Here is a 19,243-nt window from a genome sequence, read left to right on the forward strand (position 1 = left end):
CTCCCAGCACAGGGACCATAACCCCACTCTTCCTGTTTGATGCAATACCACACGGCAGTACTGTTGTCTACGAAAACCTGCAAGTCTCCCTTTGATGGACATTAAGAAGGTCTTCAAAGAAAAGCGAATGGCTCATAACTCCAGGAAGTTGATATGGAGTAGGCCTTCCATTGATAACCAGAGTCCACTCATCTACATCTACATCTCTCCCAGATGACCTCCCAGATGACCTCCCCAACCCGGGAGTAAGGCATCCATCATCACAGTTAGTTCTGGATGGTAAAGGAAGCAGGGCTTGCTGCTGGACAAACTGTGGTAGAGTAGCCACCACTGAATATCGAGTGCTTTCTCCTTCGAAATTTGAATGATAACTGATAGACTTCCTTGGTACAGGCCCACTAGAACTTCCATTGTAGCTACCACATGTGCCACAAAGAAGCCTCAGAGCTGCTCTCGTCGAGATCCAGGACAGAGGCTGAAATATCGGGATCACAGCCCAAATGTACTGGACTTGTTGCAAAAGATGGAAGGCTCTGCACTGTACTATAACCAGTACCATTCTGATGAAAGGGATCCTCTGTGAAGGAGTCAAGTGCAACTTCAGCTCAGCTACAGCTGACTGTGGAGAGCCTACCGTCAACAGCCAGTCATTGAGCTAGGGGGAAATTGATTTTCCCGATCTGCGAAGATGGGCAGCAACCACCACTGTCACTTTCGTGAACACCTTAGGTGCACTTGTGAGGCCAAAGGGGAGCATGGCAAACTGCAAAGGCACCTGTCTAACCTGAGCGGCAGGTAACATTTGAGGGATTGCGAGATAGGCACATTAAAATATGAGTCTTGTAGGTCCATGGATACCATGCAGTTGCAAGGGTCCAGGGAAGACAGGACTTGGGCTAGAGTGAGCATTTTGAATTTGTCCCTCCACAGGAAGGCATTTAGAGGTTGAATGTCCAAAATGGGCCAAAGGCCCCCACCCAACTTCAGCACAAGTAAATCATGAGAGCAGAAACCCTCTCCTACACCTGAGTCTGGACCTCTCTTGATAGCGCCTTTGAAAAGTCAAACTTGCAGCTCTTGCAAAAGAATGGACAGGTGTTCCTTGGAGATTCGCTCTCATATGGGGGGAGGATTTGTCAGAGCAGAAAGAAAAGGTATTGCATAGCGATGCTGAACGATTTGACACACTCATCTGTTGGACATCATGGATCACCACCTAGGAGAAAGTGCTGGATCTTGCCCCTCGCCAAGGTGGTTGTGCACCACCACTGGCAAGCTAAAGTGGCTTGGTGGCTGTTGCCACAGAGAAAGGGTACTGGGAGGGGTGGTGCCATCATTGGCCTGCACATTGACTTCCAATGCTCGGCCTTAAAAGGACTGGGGTGGTCGCAGCAGGAGCTGGAGAGACTAACATTGCCTACATATAAGCCCCCTAGAGTAGCCTCGTAATTTCCTAAATTGGTGAGGAAACTGTTTGGCAGAGGTCAAAAGACCCAGGAAGTGTGCCCTGGTTCTACTTTCTTTGAAATGTTCAAAGTCAGAATCCATTTTCTCGCGGAACCTGAGTGAACAGTCGAAAGGCATATCTTTAGGCAGGCCTGTACATCTCAGAAAATCTTATGGAGTGAATTCAGGCATGGCAGCAGAGCACCACACTGGTGGCAACTGCCCTTCGCAGACAATCAGTAGTATCAAAGTCAGCATGAATCACGTATTTGACCGCATCCTGACCATCCTGAATTGTTTGAGTCAATAAGTCCCTAAGGCCTTTCAGGACTTGGCAACAAGATATCACTGGCCATGCGTCAGAGGGCATACATACATTGGCCCAATAAGCAGACTTCATTGACCAATCTCAAGGCTAGGCTAGCTAAGGAGAACATTTGTTTTCCAAACACCTTAATCATTTTAGACTCAGTTTCTGAAGGAGTCATTGGAAATACATTGGGGTTTAGCTTGTTGGGTAAAGCCTGAACAACCATACTCTCTGGAGTAAGATCTTTAGTGAGAAAATCAGAATCGCAAGGCACCGGTCTGTGTCGTCTGGCCACCTTCCTATTCACCAGTGGCCATGAACAGGCTTTGACAAGGTTCCCATTAAGGTGCCAGTGGGGCGCTCATTGAAGGGATGCAAGGGTTCAGATGTGGCTGACCCAGGCTGCCAGATTTCAGTAAGGACATTAGTCTTCGTCTCAAAAGAGGGCAGTTGTACATCCATGACTTCAGCAGCTCCTCGGATTACCATTGAAAATTATGCACTCTTTTTCTTCATTGGTGGGCAAAATAGCAAGTTCACAGTATATCGGGGCAGAATCAAGCAAACTGGCCTCCTGAAGTCCATTAAAAAATTTCCATCATCATAATGAGGGGTACATCACCCCCATCTTCACCATCGTCATCTCTGGGTATTGGTAAGCATTCATCAGAATCAGAATCAAAAAGATAGTGGAGGCTCTAATGGCATGCCAGCCCTAGTACAGCCACTGGATCAGAGTCAAGATGTATAGCGAAAGGTTGTATTTCAGTAAATTGCAGTGCAACACCAGTCTTGATCAGGCTGAAGTAGATTGGGATCAAAGGTCAGAACTAGCCCCAGATCCTACTCTGGTGTCGGTGGAATCAGTACTGGCATTGACTGGTGCAGGTCATGGAGATAGGGTAGAAGCCTTTACCGGAGCGGTGTGAGGCCCATAAAGGTTATAGGGGGTCAGATGGTGCAGAGAATGCATCCGCCGGTGGTAACCCAACTGAGGGCCCCTATGGATCCTTGAGGCTTTAAGGCGCACCAGAGGGAGCTGGAAGAATGCCACATATATGCAGAATGACCTACTTAAAAGCGTCAATTTGTTGTGGCGCCACTGATGGTCCGGGAAATTTGGGTGCACCAGGATTTAGATTTCGGGATCCAGTCTAGCGCTTGGAGAGTATTCTAAGGTGAGGAATCTGCAGTTATAAGTATTCATCAGAATGTACATTTTGTGATACGAATAATTACGATCATTTGCGTTACCTATGGCAACATCATATAGGTAAAAAGAAAACTACACATGTGATATCTTACAACCCTTCATTCTCTGCATCAAAACTGCACAAACTAAAATAAACTAAAATTATATTTATTTACTCACTAACCAGTCACAGGTTCAATTCATAGTGATAAAATAAATATCTCACAATCATGACCTGGTTATCTAAAGATATCATGTGCACGTCCTTTGCGTTGGGAGTTTTATTTTCTCTACTGGTTTGGTTTATTAGTCTTGACTACAATCAAAATTAACCACTTGTTGTACCCGAGAAATTCTTGTTAACATCTATTGTGATCTTGCATCACACACAAAGATGCAAGTGAGACAAGCATACCTCAATGTGTTTACTCGGATATAACTTTACTGTATAAGAAGTGATGTATGTATTGCTTAAGGGTAACCTCTTAAGCCATAGTTCAGGAGTAGTATATTACAACTAGATTTTTTTATGTAAATGGTTGTTCAGTGGTAGTTCAAAGAGTGGGGAGTGTGTAAAAATTAATACAAAGAAACCTGTTTTACTGTATTAATAGATAAAAGAAAATGTCATACCCCTAGTTTTTGCTTGCGCGCACGAAGAGCTTTGGTTGGGTTGCCACAAATTACTCTGCTGACACCTACAAAATACAAACAACAACAAAATATATACATTTATAGCCTTTTGCTAATGAATCAAATACATTCCCTGGGCTGTAAGGTGATCAAATTACTTTACCAGGGTTGGGAAGATGGTTAGATTTGACAGTAGATGAGTTAGCCGAGGAGATATGCGCTGTCCACCCTGTAGATTGGGGTCTGATGTGACATAACGTAGGCAACAATACTATCATTGTAATAAAACGGCATAAATACAGCATCCCTTGTAAAGACTGATATTCACATTCATAATTAATAGCAAAAACACGTGCTTAAAGAAGTGGTAGACGAGCAGCTTTTTCAGATGTATTCATTTTCTTATTGATAAAAAACATTAAACATGTTTGGTATATAGACTATTTTTATTATAAACTTGTTTCATTATGTACTCTAATCATATCTTTATGTCCTGAGGTGAATAAAGTACAATTACACTTTTTCTCAAACATTATATCTACTTGGCGACCTGTCCTATAAAGTGAGTAATCAATACATTTTAAAATTGCTTGCTGGCTTCCTGCCAAACTCCAGAAGGCATACTAATATAACTTTGCTGATTATGGATCTTTGGGCAATGTTGTATTTGTTTAGAATACGTTCTTGGCTAGGGGTGCATTATTTGACTTTAACTTCCCCATATAACCATCATGGTTTGCGTTAATAGCCATGACCGATACCTGAATGGGGCAGTGCCTAAAGGACGACAAAGCACCTTCCAAAGCCTAAACTCAGACTCTTTGTTCGCTGTAATAGCATATTTTGTCCACTGGGACAGCAGCAAGGGCAACGGAAGTGGTGCACAGATATATTCCTGAAGAGAAGTGAACACATTCTAACACACAAGTAGAGAAGCACACGAATAGAGACAATAAAACATAATGGTTGGAAAAGTCCATAGGGCAACAAAATCATGATGACAGAGACAAAGTATTTCTTTGCGTGGTCGAGTTTATTTTTACTTCTTCTACTATTTGTATCTGTGTATATATGAATGTGTTCGATACCACACAATATGTTTTGTGTAAATGTGGTGACAGTATAGTCCTGTTATGTTTACAGCCCTGAAGAAGCCCGAATGGGTGAAACGCATTGGCAGTTTTGTGTAACCTACATGTATAATACCAATTGAAGAAGTAAAAAGAAACTCGACCACGCAAAGAAATACTTTGTGTCTGTCATCGTGAGTTTGTTGCCCTATGGACTTTTCCAATTATTATGTTTTATTGTCTCTATTCGTGTGCCTCTCTACTTGTATGTTAGAATGTTTTATTGAGGACAATTAACGGTGGCTGGTTCTGAGAGGTGGGCACTGTTCTAGAGACAAGAGATGATACAGAAAATCTGTGGTACATTTAAGAGTGCGGCAACTTAGACACCCTGCCATCGTGTAGCAATGTGTTTTGGAGAAGTGAACACATAGCTCACCAAATAACGCAATGAACACAACACCAATATATTTTATGAAGGCAGGGCTGTAAAAAGAGGTACTGGAATTTACAATGGTGAATTGGTTGCAGATACTTGAAGCTTTATTATTTCCTCTCAGTAACTAAGTTTCCAAATTCTTTTCACTCAAATAGTTTTGGAATTGTGTGAAGCAGCAAGGAACAGTTACTTATCTGTAATCCTGGCTTTCCTTCAGGGGAATAAGTTATCACAGTCGAGTTGCTAATTCATAATGCCTGCTGCCAATAATAAAGCCTAACGGCGGCAGTTTAAGCAAAGCACAGAAAACTAAAACAGGCGTTGCATTAGTCTGATCTTTATACCTTCAAAGGAACAGTGATGATCAAAAAGGAGATATTTACGAGAACATGCTTTTTTTGCACAATACAGGAAATTTCAGGAAACAGATAATATCTCTGCTTTTATCTGCATATTATGAGTCCCATCATTGCTTTAATCTTACATAATAACAATTCAAATATCCTTTTGCAACAAATTACTAACTGTGTTTTAATGTGCATGATTTTGCACTAGATTTTGCTTTCCTTTCTTTTGAAATAGTGAAACACTAAGGATTCAAGCAGTATGAGGGATGAGTGATAGCGTGACTATGTATTATAAGGAATAAATACCCTCGGTCGTAGATTGTAAGAATATTGCAAATAAACTCAGAATTTCATCACTGTATAAAGAAAATAGGCCTTCCATCTCACTCCCTTATATGGTCACAGAACTCCTCAGTGACTTGCAATAACCTTATATTGTATTGTAGAAGATATTTTATTCCTTAGAATACTTTATCCCATACATTATAATTTTCTTATTGAAAAGTCAAGTTTTAAATACAAAACATTTTTTAACAGCAAATTGTGATACGTATAGGCCAATGATAAATAAATAAAAATGACTATCTAGAAAAATGACTAAAACATTCCTCCACAAGCTTTTTTCACAGGGAACTGGAGACGAAACAATGAGAGGAATCGGCTGCAGTCCAGAGACGCTGAATGACTGGCACTGCTCCTTTAAGAAGGGGCACCCCACTAGTATATTATCTTGCTCTGCCAGGACAATTATATCATTTCACTCTTTAAGGGAATCAGAGATCCTGAGAGAATAACAGTTATCCTTCTTTGGGGGTGGGGGCGTGGCAAAGATGGCGCCTGCGGCGGACGCTCGGTGAAGAGCTCCGGGCAGGCCCAGAAGAATAATCCTGAATACTAGGTGCCTCTCTGGGGCTCGAGACCGCTGTCTGTGAGCTGCCCGACACCCGATTGCGGCAGTGGGATTTGCCGACGGAAATGGCCCGGACGATGGACAACGGCCGGTGGGTGCTGGGGAGGAGCTCGCGGCCCCGGCGAGGAGAGCAGTAGCCTGGAAGCGCCGGAGTTGACGCGGCGCCTGGCGGTCCAACAGCGGAAGACGTGGAGAATACCTGGAGTGCCTGGCAAGATCCTGACCGACACAGTACTGGCGGTGGCTGGATTGCCTGGGACTCAGTCAAGACGGCTGAAGATGAGGCGGCTGCCCACAGAGACACAGGGCTGGGCCACGAGTAGCGGAAGCATGCATCAGGCCCTGGCTGACGAAACGGAGGCCTAGAGACACCAGTGCAGGCACAGCACTTTGGATACCGAGATCGGAGGGCAAGGACAGGGTGCATGGTGGGCCCCCGGGCTGCCTGGGACCGATCTAGTGGGGCTGATTGAGGCCTGGGGCGGGCGCCTGATATTTAGAATCTACCCTCAAGCAGCACACAAGTTAGAGAGGCCACAGGAAATTCACATTGTGCCATCGTGCGAAAGAGATGCGCCACACTAGTTGGGAGGAAACACTTCAGGCCTGTGCCCTGTGAAAGTATCAGAATTTCACTGGGTAGGAGCTGCCATAAGTGGAAACCTGAGAGGAAGGGCGAGGTTTGGAAGCCCTGGAAGACACTGAGACTGAGTATAATACCGGAGGAACACTCAGGTGCATAAGCAGGGAAGGAGAAACTCTGAATCCTAGAGGACACACACCTGGTACTAAGAGGGAGGCGAAAAGGAATACCATATGGGCACTCCCGTGAGGAATAGAACTTTGGGAAGACCTGGGAGGACCTGGTGGAGAAGCCTCGGGCACATGTACATGTGGAGTGACTGAACTGAGGAAGGTAAAAGCTCAAGAATTGGATACGTATAATTACCCGAAGCGCTAGAAGAACAAGAACCCCAGGTAAATACATACTGGAGGGCGCTCTAAGGTCACAACCTGTCATCCCTAGCGCGGGTGGTGCCAAGAGGATTGGCAGTGATAAGATGGCGCAAACCACACCCTCATCAGTGATACTCCTAACCTGCACATATAACCTGCTGTGAACTGCTAAACGGACGGGGCCCACACAAGCAGATACCACAATGGGCAAACCTAAGGCCAAACAAGGAAGCGGGTCGCCGGAAGCAGGGGAACTCTCCCAGAATAAGGTAGTCGCTGAGGTAGAGGAAGCAGACAGCCAGGACCAATCTATTCATACTCACTTGGACAAAATATTGCCTGCTATAGCAGACATGAAGGCCACCCTCCAACAAGACATAGGGACTGTTTCAGTAGGGTTGGGGCTGCTGCAAGCTGAACACTACAAACTCGCAGACATGATGAATGAGGTGGAACTCACACTGGAAGAAATGCAACTGGAACATAAAATGGCCTCCCACAGACTAGAAGATCTGACTATCAGGGTGGCTACGCTGGAAAGGAGAGCTGAAGATGCCGAGGGGCACAATCGCTGGAGCAACATTCGAGTGGTGGGGGTTCCAGAGGGAAAAGAGGGTGCGGACATGGTGTCCTTTTTGGAAGACTGGCTCCAGCAGACAGTGACGCCGGGAGCACTCACTCCATTTTTTGCATTGGAAAGAGCTCACAGGCTCCCTCTTTTTCTAGAGGCACGCTGATTTGGGTCAGGGCTGGGGTGGCATTTGAGATGATGCACACACAAATAGACAAGGAAAGCCAGTATGTGCTGGCACAGGGTAGACTACTAGGCAAGGAGATCGTCCTGGGAAGTATATATGGCGCAAACTGCAAACAACTCAGTTTTCTGAAGAGGTTATCTACACCTCTATCCTTCCTGAATACCACTGATTTGTTTCTGGGGGGAAGACTTTAATTGTGCGGTGGATATCACAATTGACTGATCGACCCTCCTCCCCACTGCAAGGCACACTGGTTAGTAAGCTGGCCCGGGGTTTCAGTGAATGGCTACAGCAGTAGGAACTAACTGATGTTTGGAGGGTGCAACACGGAGCGCAAAGGGATTACTCTTATTACTCCTACTTGTATGACTTACACACTAGACTTGATCTATTTGTCAGCTCCAATTGCCTAGCTATGGCTGTGACACACACTGAATATTTGGGGCGTACCTTCTCAGACCATAATCCACTGATGCTTAGTTTCCACCCTATCGCGGAACCAACTGTCACTCCTACCTGTCGACTAAATTCTGCCCTCCTGACAGATGAACAATTCAGTAGCTCATTAGCCGAGATGACCACCGACTGCTTCCAACACAACAATGTGTCAACAGGTACCAGGGCATTGGAATGGAAGGTATTTAAAGTGGTGGTGCGAGGGTTTTGCCTGTGTCAAACAGTGGGTCTGCAAAATAATTATTGGCAGACATTACCAAGATAGAAGCTGATCTTCATGATCATGGTTTGCAACTAGCAGGAGATGAGCAGACAATTAGGCAGATGGACACCAAAAGAAAGGAATATAACAGGGTATTGGAGATGCTGAGGGCTTTGGATTTACGCGAATACAGCACCAGAATACACGAAGAGGGAGGTAAAGCGGTAGATTGTTAGCATGGTTAGTACAGCCGCACTCTAGAGGGACATTCATCACTCATATCAAAACAACAGAAAAGGCGAGCTTATACCCATCAACGGCGATCAATGAAGCATTTCGTATCTATTACAAGAAGCTCTACGAGGCCCCAGTTGATCAGGCGGAAGAAATTATAAAAGACTTTTTGACGCGATTACCACTGAGAATGTTAGACCCTCATGAGTGGATGACACTGAGAGGTCCAATAACGGCCCAGGAAATTAAAGAGGTAATCAAGGAAATGACTACTGGGAAAACACCAGGCCCAGATGGCCTACTGGTAGAGTTCTACGTATCACAGGCCCATACTCTGGCCCCTAAATTGGAAGCATTATATGCAGAAGCGCTAGAAGCAGGCACATTACCAGCATCGACTAGAGATGCGTTGGTGATACCTTTACCAAAGTCGGGGCGAGAGGGGACACAGGTGTAGGGGATCCGTCTCCTGCCTATGCTGAACGTGGACTTTAAAATATAAGGTTTTGGGTTCACGCCTTTTACCACAAATAGTACACCTGGTCCATTGCAACCAGAACGGGTTTATACCACAGAAGTCCACATCTGCTAATGTCCAAAGACTTTTCTATATTATGCACCATCCAGAAGGGAGTAGATATCCAGACGAGCTCATAATGTCAGTGGATTTGGAAAAAGCTTTCGACTCGATAAGATGGGACTTTTTGTATGCCACGATGTCTAGAATGAAGTTGGAAGCTGGGTGGATACAATGGATCCGGTTGTTCTACTCACACCCCATGGAACGAGTGAAAGCACGGGGTGATATCTCGCTCATTTAATATTTTCAGTGGCACTAGACGGGGATGCCCACTCTTCCCACTCCTGTTTGCCCTGGCCACTGAGCCATTGGCGGAGTTGTCCTGGTTGGAGGGCCAGCGACACGGGCAGAGATTAAGTGATAGAGACCATATCTCACTTTACGCAGATGATCTACTACGATACCTAACGGACAGAAATAGAGGGGTTGAAAGGGCGTGGACTCATATGCTGTCTTGGTGAGATTGCAATTGAATAAAACAAAAACCTGTATATTCCCCTTGGCTGAGGGGACCCAACGTCCTAGGGACATACCAAATGATTTAAACTGGGCTCCCCATTCATTTGAGTATCTAGGAATACAGATATTCCATGAGGTGGAAGACCTGAGGGAAGGGAACTTAAATCCTGTTATGCTGTCTCTCAAGACGTGCGTCCCATTTTGGCGCTCATTGCGTCTCCCCATAATGACATGAATAGCACTGGCAAAAATGATTATGCTTCCAAGGTTATTATATTTTTTGTAAAACTCTAGGTGGTGATTCCAACTGGGTGGTTTGCTGGCCTTAATGCCCTGCTATGGGACCTGATATGGGAGTCCTACAGAGTACTCCGGAAGAAGGAGAGTTGGGGGCCCCAGAGTTTGTGCCCTATTATCTGGCAGCCCAGTTACAATGGCTGGAGGGACGAAACTTGGAACTCTTAAGCACTTCAAGTTCAGCCATTGAACGGAAACACTTACTGGCGGGTATGTTACATCTCTGTGACAACCAATCGAAACCCAGGGATTTTGTTGCGGGTCGCAATGGGATGCTGGAAGAGATGCCGCCAACACATGAAAGGCAGTAACAGACCACAGGAGGTAGCCCATAAACCACAGTGAGACTGGGGCAGTACGTAATATCAAACAACAATGTCTCAACGTGGAATTCAATGGAAGGACAAGTAATTAAAAGAGAGCTGTATGTAACAGTATCAGGGGAATGAATCCATATACAGAGGACAACAGGAGACCAAGTTAGTAGGAAAGAGTTGTATTTTCAACAAATGATGAACATATTGCGTCATATGCACATATCATATAGGTTTAAAAAGGCACTGTGTGACACTTAGTGAAAGTGTAACCAAAAAGATACTGTGCACAAGTGCTCGTGCAGTTTGTGACGGCGCAAGTGACACATAAAGTGGTATATACAGCGGTGAAACGGCGCAGCAAGAGAACAATGGTATTTTGAATGTGGCAAAATTAGGGCATTTACACAGTAAATGTATGGGAATTCAAAGGACAATAAAGCAAATGCCCATGTTGGTAAATGCGCCAACAGTAACGCTGTTGAAGTCGACGGCGTTTCGACCCGTAACAATCAGGGCCATCATCAGGACTGGTTACACATATTTGAACAGTGCTAGGGTAAAGAAAAACAATTCTCAAAAACTGGACCAAAATGAAGAAAGAGAGGGACAGTTGTGCAGATGGTGGTGAACACGGCGACAAGTAGTGGCCGTGGGTACGGGTTTAATGTATGGCCGTGGGCCAAGGAGCAGTGATCGGACGAAATGTGAGCGCGAGAACGGGTATCACATCGGTGCGCGAGTCAGGAGAGGCGTGCCCGGGTGGGCAAGGTAGAGTGAATAGGGACTGGGGCCAAGAAAAAGTGAGCTATGTGGTAGAGAAACAGTTAGGAGGTGTATTGTGGAGGAATCGCACAGGTGAATGGTAACAGGGAAGCAAGGGAGCGCCACAGTGAAAGCAGCAGGGAGTGGCAAAGGGTAAAGCAAGGAAAAGAAAAGAAACTTACTCGTGTGGAAGGGCCGAGCCCGGTGAATCGGCAAAGAAGAATCAGACAGGTCCGGGGGAGTCCAAGCTGGACGGGAAGGAGAAAGGAGGTGAGGAAAGGGACAGGAAGGACGTGGGGGCGGGGGGGGGGGGGGAGGGGGAAGACAGTAGAAAAGACGGGAGCGGTAAAACCACTTACTTATTCAAAAAGGAACGAGCCGAATGAAACGGCCGTGCTGGACCACGTTAAGTCAGGAGGGTCCCTAGAATTCCAGGCTGAAAAGGGATAAGGGACAGGGGGTGAGGAAAAGGCAAGGGGGAGAGGACAGTGGGAAAGAGGAGAGGAAAAAGGGAAACCACTTACGTCAGGACGGGGACGGAGATCAATCGAAAGGCTGGAAAGAAAGGAGGGGGTTTAGAGACGGGGCTGATAGACGCAATCAAGGGAGATAGGATGCGAGCAGAGTGTACTTACATTTTAGCAGAGGCGAGTAAATCACCGAGAAGGGGTCCGTATGGGAAGAGCGTGCCGGTACAAATCAGGCAGAGAGTGAGGACGGAAGAGCACTGACGCGAGCTTTAAGAGGTCAGTGCTTCCGGGTCAAGAGGAGCGTCTACTAATCAACGGAAGGAAAACGGAGGCGAGCAGCGTGTGGATGGGTGCTGGCGTGTGATAGGCTGGGAGGGACTAAAGGGGAGTGAGGCGGAAGGATCGGAGAGGGAGTCATGGCAAACGTGGATGATGACCCGAAAAGACGCGTGTGTCGCTCGAGTAAAAGAAAGCAGAGTAAAGGAATATTAATTAAAGAAAGAAAACATTTTGGTCAATACAGCGGACCCAAAGCAAGCCAGAAAGGGCCAATAACAATATATACAGTATACATAATAAGTACAATACATTCGTTATAATGAAGGCATGGGCCATTGACAGGATGGTTATTAGAGAGTACATCAGGGGTAGGCATGTGGAAGGGGAAGGTGGGAAGGGAAAGGGAGGGGGCGGGGAGGGTTGGAACAAAGGACGGGAGGGGGGGGGGGTGGGGGTTTGGGGTGGGTTGGGAGGGAAGGGGAGGGGGAACAGGGGGGGGGGGGGTAAGGAGGGAAGGGGAGGAAAAGGAGGAAGGAAGAAGGGGGAACGAGTAAACAGGCAGCTAATTACCCAATGAATGGGTCGGAAGAAAAGGGGGAAGGGGGGAAGGGAAGGAGATGGGGAAAGGGGGGGGGGGGTTAGGCTGTGCAGGGGAAGGGGAAATGATAATTTCATACAAAACACAGATTAAAGAAGCAAGGATGGAGAACGTATCGGCTGAAAAGAAGGCAGATCAGTAAATCACAAACATGCAAGGATTACAATCATGCAATGGTAGAGTTCCATTCATCAAGGGAATTCAGGCCATGCTCGATGGAGTTAAAGCGGGAGATCCAACGGCATTCGCACCTATTCAGGAGTCTTTGTGTATCACCACCTCTTAGTGGGATGGACGGTTTGTCAATTACCAGCCAGGTGAAATCGGCTTCGCTGTGATTTTTTTCTTTGAAGTGGGAGACCAGGGGGGCCGTTAGGACTCCGCATCTGATGCGGCTGCGATGTTGTAGAATGCGGTCCTTCACCATCTGGGTGGTTTGGCCAATGTATATTTTGTCACAGGGACATTTAATCATGTAGACAACGTTCTGAGATCTACAGTTGGTGAAGGAGTGTAGGTCAAATTTCAACCCATTGTGTTCAAACGTCTTTGTGTTTGTGGTAGAGGAACATGCTGCGCATCTTTGGCATCTATAGTGGCCGAGCACTGGTGGTAGTTTCCATGAGTTAGGAATTGATTCTGATGTGTTTGGTGTGGTGGGCCAGGTGATAGCATGCACCAGATGATCCGCTATGTTTTTGCCCCTGCGGTAAGAGAAAAGAGGAGGTTCATTGAAGATGGTGAGTGGAGCAAGGATGTTCCAGTGAGCTTTAATAGTCTTGGCTAGTTTGTTACTGGAAGGTGAGAAGGTGGATACAAATGGGATGCGAGTATTCATCCTTTTTTCTTTTGGGGTAAGTAAGGTATCACGGTGGTTATACCATGCTCGTTTTCTTGCCCTATTCACCAATTTTCTGGGATAGCCACGGGCCAAGAGTTTTGCAGTGAGTATCGCTGCCTCCTTGAAGTAATCTTTGCGCCATTTGCAGTTGCGACGGATCCGCAGAAATTGTCCAAATGGAAGACCGTCACGTAGACCTCGAGGGTGGTTACTAGAGTAGAGTAGTAAGGTGTTACGTTCTGTAGGTTTTCTGTACAGTGCAGTGCCAATTTTGTCATCTTCAATACGTAAAGTGAGGTCTAGGAATGGAAGATTATCCTCTTTTGCGTCCGCTGTGAATTTAAGATGTTGTTGACTATTGTGTAGCCAATCGATGAAGTGGGACAAAGAAATTTTGTCGCCTGTCCAGATAAGGAGGATGTCATCAATGTAGCGACGCCAGAAGGTGATATTGTTTCTGAAAGGGTTAAGGTCAGTGAGGATCAGTGTGCTCTCGAGATGATGCACATACAAAATGGCAAAATTTGGTGCGAAGCATGCGCCCATGGAGACTCCCTTGATTTGTAAGTAGTAGGTATCTTTATATAAAAAGTAGTTATTCTCTAGGGCAATTTCCAATAGAGACATCACGAAATCAGTAGGTATTCTTGAAGGAGATGGTCGAGCGTTAAGGATGTTTCTTATAACTTCTAAGCCTTCTCTGTGGGGTATGTTGGTATATAGCGATTCGATGTCCATGCCAACCATTAAATTGGTACCTGGTATGAAAGGAGTATCTTCGATCAGGTTGATTAAATCCATGCTGTCGCGCACGAAAGTATCGGTTTTGGGTACAAATTCCTTCAGGATGCTATCAATGTATTTACCGATGGGTTCCAGGATGGACCCACACCCAGAGACTATGGGTCTACCTGGTGGGTTTTGTTGATTTTTATGTATTTTGGGTAATACATAGATTACTGGAGTCCGTGGGCTGGTTTTGTTGAGGAACAGAGTCTCCTTCTCAGAGATGATATTGTCCAGTTTGGCTTGGTTGGTTAGAGTAAGGATCTTGGCTCTTATGTCCGGAAGGGGGTCAGAAGGAAGGGTACGGTAGTGTTCCGGGTTGTTAAGTTGGCGGAGAATTTCCTTATCGTATGCAGTCTGATCTTGTATGACAATACCGCCCCCTTTGTCTGCGGGCTTGATGATTAATTCCTTTTTTTTGCTGAGTTGATGTAATGCCTGTTTTTCTTCCAAGGGTAAATTGTAGGGGACAAATTCATGTTGTGATTGAATGCCCTTCATTTCAAGTAGAATCCGTCTTTCAAAAGTGAGAACTTCTGGGGGCATAAGTACTGAAGGCGGATTGAAGGTGGATGGTAAATGGAATGGAGAGCGTGTGTTCAGGTCCCGTGAGGGTCTCTCCGAGAAGAACTGTTTTAGTCTGATACGTCTGAAAAATAATAGTAAGTTCTCATGGATTTCGAAGAAGTTACTTCGGTCTGTGGGTACAAACGACAATCCTTTACTGAGGAGATTAGTTTCAAATGGCGTCAGGTTATATTGAGAGAGGTTGAAGATAGGGAGTGTCATTGGAGAGTTCACAATGTTATTTTCAATTACCATTGGTAAAACTTTCTCCTTGTTTGGCGTTCTCCGGAGTATTGGTATTGGTTGTTGCCTCTCGGTCTGCCTCTGTTCCTCCCCCGGTTTGACTCTAAAAAACCGGCTGGCAGTAGGGGTTGTGGTCTCGGTGGTTGGTTAGTTTGGGGTCGTGAGGTGCTAGGTCCTTCTCCTGGGCTGGAGTCCTCAGCTGATGTGTTAGAGGAATTAGAAAATGACACTCGTTGTTGATTCCGATAGCGGCCCCAGTTTCTTTGTTGTTTAGGGGGTTGGTATGGTGTATCGTAAAAATCGTCCTTTAAGTAAGGATAAGTGTGATCGTTGTTGTAGTAGCGGATGTCTCTTTGAATTTTGTTAATTTTCTTGTTTTGTTCAAAGGTATTGAAGGTATTGATGGTGTCGTTCACTTTGTCTAGAAGATTCTTGGCATCGGAGATGGTAGAGTCTTCAAGGATAAGTTTTTCAAGTTCAGCGATTTCTGCTAGTTCCTTACGGCTATGTTCCAAGGCCGTATCGATCCCAAGGACCATCCAATGTCGCGAGCAAGTGGTGGCCAGATGGCTGAACCCAGATCTAAATTTGGGGTCCTGTGTGAAGATTGCCGGGACGTTGCGAATCTGTAAACCGAGCGGAATAACGTTGGATTTGAGATATTCCGTCAGCATTCGTGCATGAAGATCAGTGCGGATCTGTTTCTTCTTAAGCCTTTCAAGTCTGTCCAATAAGATGCGGGATTCAGTCGCACCAGGTGGTGTAGGAGTGATGGAGGATGAAAGAAGAGAGGGTCCAGAGAGAATTTTTTGGATATATTCGTCGGAGTAGTTAGGGGTCTCCCTAGAAACCATGCTGTGGGAGAAATTACCACAGCACAGGACAAGCTAGGGTAAATCAAGCAATAATATCGAAACAAGTCCCGAGGGGGACAACCTCTCGCAACAAGCAGTTGCTCAGAGTAGGCAGTAACAGACCACAGGAGGTAGCCCATAAACCACAGTGAGACTGGGGCAGTACGTAATATCAAACAACAATGTCTCAACGTGGAATTCAATGGAAGGACAAGTAATTAAAAGAGAGCTGTATGTAACAGTATCAGGGGAATGAATCCATATACAGAGGACAACAGGAGACCAAGTTAGTAGGAAAGAGTTGTATTTTCAACAAATGATGAACATATTGCGTCATATGCACATATCATATAGGTTTAAAAAGGCACTGTGTGACACTTAGTGAAAGTGTAACACATGAAAAGCATACAGTTGCATGCCACGAGCTTGCCCATCGTGGGGCTTCCGGGGGTGAAGCCGCCTGCATTGCTTTCAAATACACAAATGAGTAGTTGGTCGGAGGCTGAAGTAACAGAGGTGGGGGAGTGTTACCAAGAGGGGGCATTGATTCCGATAGAGGACTTCCTAGCCCAGTTTGACTTGTTGGTGGTCAGTTTCTCACTTATTATGCGGTAGTCAAATGATTTAAGGAACTTTGAGGGTGGGCACTCCTAGAACCGCGGACTAATGAGGTGTTACAAATGTTGGTCACATTGGGGACAGCTAGACATCTAGTTAAACGGCACTCTAGGGCACTGATCGGCATGGCAAAAACCCCTTTGATGAGCCTGTGAAACAGGTGGAGTGCAGCAGTGGGGAGGGACTTACTTGATAAAGTGTGGTCGCAGGTGTTGAGAGGGGCTAAGCGGATATCCAAAAACACTGAGTTCAAACTAATTCAATTCAATTATATGCACAATGCATGGGGGAGAGCTTCGGGGCTGCCCTAGATGTGGGCAACAAGACGCGGAGTTCATACATATGATGTGGGGCTGTGGGGTACTGCAAGAATACCTGAGCTCAGTTGTAGTGCAGATTAACTTAACACTAGCCCGATCACTGCCATGCTCAGTGGAAGTGTGCCTCCTTGGACTGTTCCCTAGACCAATAGCCAAGAAGGTATGGTCTAGATTTATCGATCCATTGTTGTTTTTAGCTTGTATGCAAAAAGCCATGAATTGGAAAGGACAGAAAGGCCCCCCAATAGTGATGTGGGAGAAAGCAGTGAATAATTAGGCCAAGACGGAGGAAAGGGCAATACAGCGAGAGGAATCAAGAGGCATCCGGAAACAACCCATAGCGCTGTTATGGACTGAGGTAGTGAGGGCCTGGATAAGCAGAGGAGAGGAACATAGTGAGGATCAAGAGGAAACAGATGAAAGCACAGAAGAGGACAGTGATATATCCATTGGCCTATAAACATGAAAAAAGATATGAGGAATCAGTACAAAAGAAAAAAGGGCATTGCAAACGATTCAACAACCCTGCCCCCCAGAGGCAAATAAGATACAAGCAGGGCATAATAAGAAGTTATACTGACCAAATGTAGGCGTAACGAGATACCACTGGATATGATTAAGTTATTTTATTTTCCGAATAAACAGGTTATTTGTTCATTAATATAAAATAAGATATAGCCTTGACGAGTATGAAGGCCTGTAACTTCCCTGGAGTAACTTATAACACAGATGAAGAACAGGAATGTATAAGTGAAAATGTTTTGAGACCCTTGAAGTTTGATATTAGTAGATGCCATGATAAGAGGAATGAGTGCATCGGGATTAAAGGTGAAAGATATCGGGACTAACAAATGTTATTATTGTATTTAGAACTTCAAGCTATGCCTAATGATACCTATATGTAAGCATGGGCGAAATGGTAAAATCACTATTAAAGAGATATGTAAAAAAAACAGTTATCTTTCTTTGTCTCTTCTCCTGGGATGAAGAAGGCTTCTTAAACAATGAAGATTGCCTTGGAGAACTACTACTACAGTTAACTATTCCTTCTCCTCTAGAGAAACTCATTTATAGTCATAAGCCCTGAATAGAGGAACAAGCCCATCGAGATAAAACATAAAGAAAAGATACAAGGAGAAAGAACCACAGTAGCAAAAAAGGTTCCAAATGGAAGCTTGGTCAACTGGGGCATCTGCTCTGAAAACTGTGTAAAGACAATAATATTTTGAATAGCCACACACACACACCCAATTTGCACCTGTACGTATATTAACATTGAAATGCTTCTTAGTAATGCAGCAGTAGCAGTTTTACCCCTTCTGGAAAAAGCTGTGCACTTACTAGACTAAGTTCTGTTAGCATTTATCAACATAGAATAAAGTAAAAGTACTGCCTTGGGGTGACCAAACCCACAGGAATAGGTACAAAATTAACAAAAAAGTTAATTTAATTGTCTAGTGTTCTTGTTTTAGCTAGACAGAACTGCACTTTTATTACATAGAAAAAGAAAAATCCTATCTGTTGGTGCAGTAGGGTTTTGGAAAATGTGTGTACAGAAGGGGGTTTGGTTTTACATGGAAGTCTGTTACTACATTTGGGAAAAAACTCACAACAACTTTATTTTTATGGAAAATCAAATGCAGTTCTTTAGAAAACAGAGCCTGAATTTCACTTCCCCCGTGGACTGAAGTGATGGCTAATAAGAGAACTGTTTTCTGATGGACGATTTTCACTGCAGATTCATCACCTTTAGAATATTCTCAGATGTCAGAATAGGGCCAAAGATTTTTCAGCAATGCTCCTTAGGTGCCACTACGAGTGCCATATGACTCTGCAATTACTCTGTACTGCCCCAAGTTGACGGAACGGAGATGCATATAAAGTACCACATCCTATTCCCAATTGAAGTCTTCCGTAAAGGTGAAAATGCACTGTGAGTGCAAGAAAGCTTGGTGGCACTTGTTCCTATCCTGCCACTCAAAGTCTGGTAAGAAGGCACAAGGGCATCATTCCAAAGGTCTGACATCTTCTTGCTCTGAGCCGGTCCCAGATTTGATCCAGGTACACCCGAAATTCCACAGCTGTTGACCCAGCAGCAGATAGTGGACAAGAATGCCAAGCTGCAAAATTTCTAGATACTACCAGCAAATTCTGACGTGCCATCTATCCTCATGGAGCCGCAGGGGGCCACTGTTAGATCTCCAGCAGCCGACCCTCCCCTAACGCTGACTGTCCCCTGGTGGCCTGTTCTCTGGCTCATAACAAAGCCAGTCCAGACTTTCACTCTGGTCAAAGTTA

General features: G+C 45.1%; 1 protein-coding gene across 1 annotated transcript in view; it reads right to left on the reverse strand.

The window, feature by feature from the left end:
• Positions 1 to 19,243, reverse strand: part of LRRC56 (leucine rich repeat containing 56) — a 943,429-nt gene that overhangs the window by 213,068 nt on the left and 711,118 nt on the right. Inside the window, exon 11 of the mRNA XM_085644809.1 lies at positions 3,582 to 3,646. Within this exon, the coding sequence (XP_085500935.1) occupies positions 3,582 to 3,646 (65 nt within the window). The remainder of the gene's footprint in view (positions 1 to 3,581; positions 3,647 to 19,243) is intronic.

The sequence above is a fragment of the Triturus cristatus genome, chromosome 3_1 (genome assembly GCF_964204655.1).
Source record: "Triturus cristatus chromosome 3_1, aTriCri1.1, whole genome shotgun sequence".
Lineage (NCBI taxonomy): Eukaryota > Metazoa > Chordata > Amphibia > Caudata > Salamandridae > Triturus > Triturus cristatus.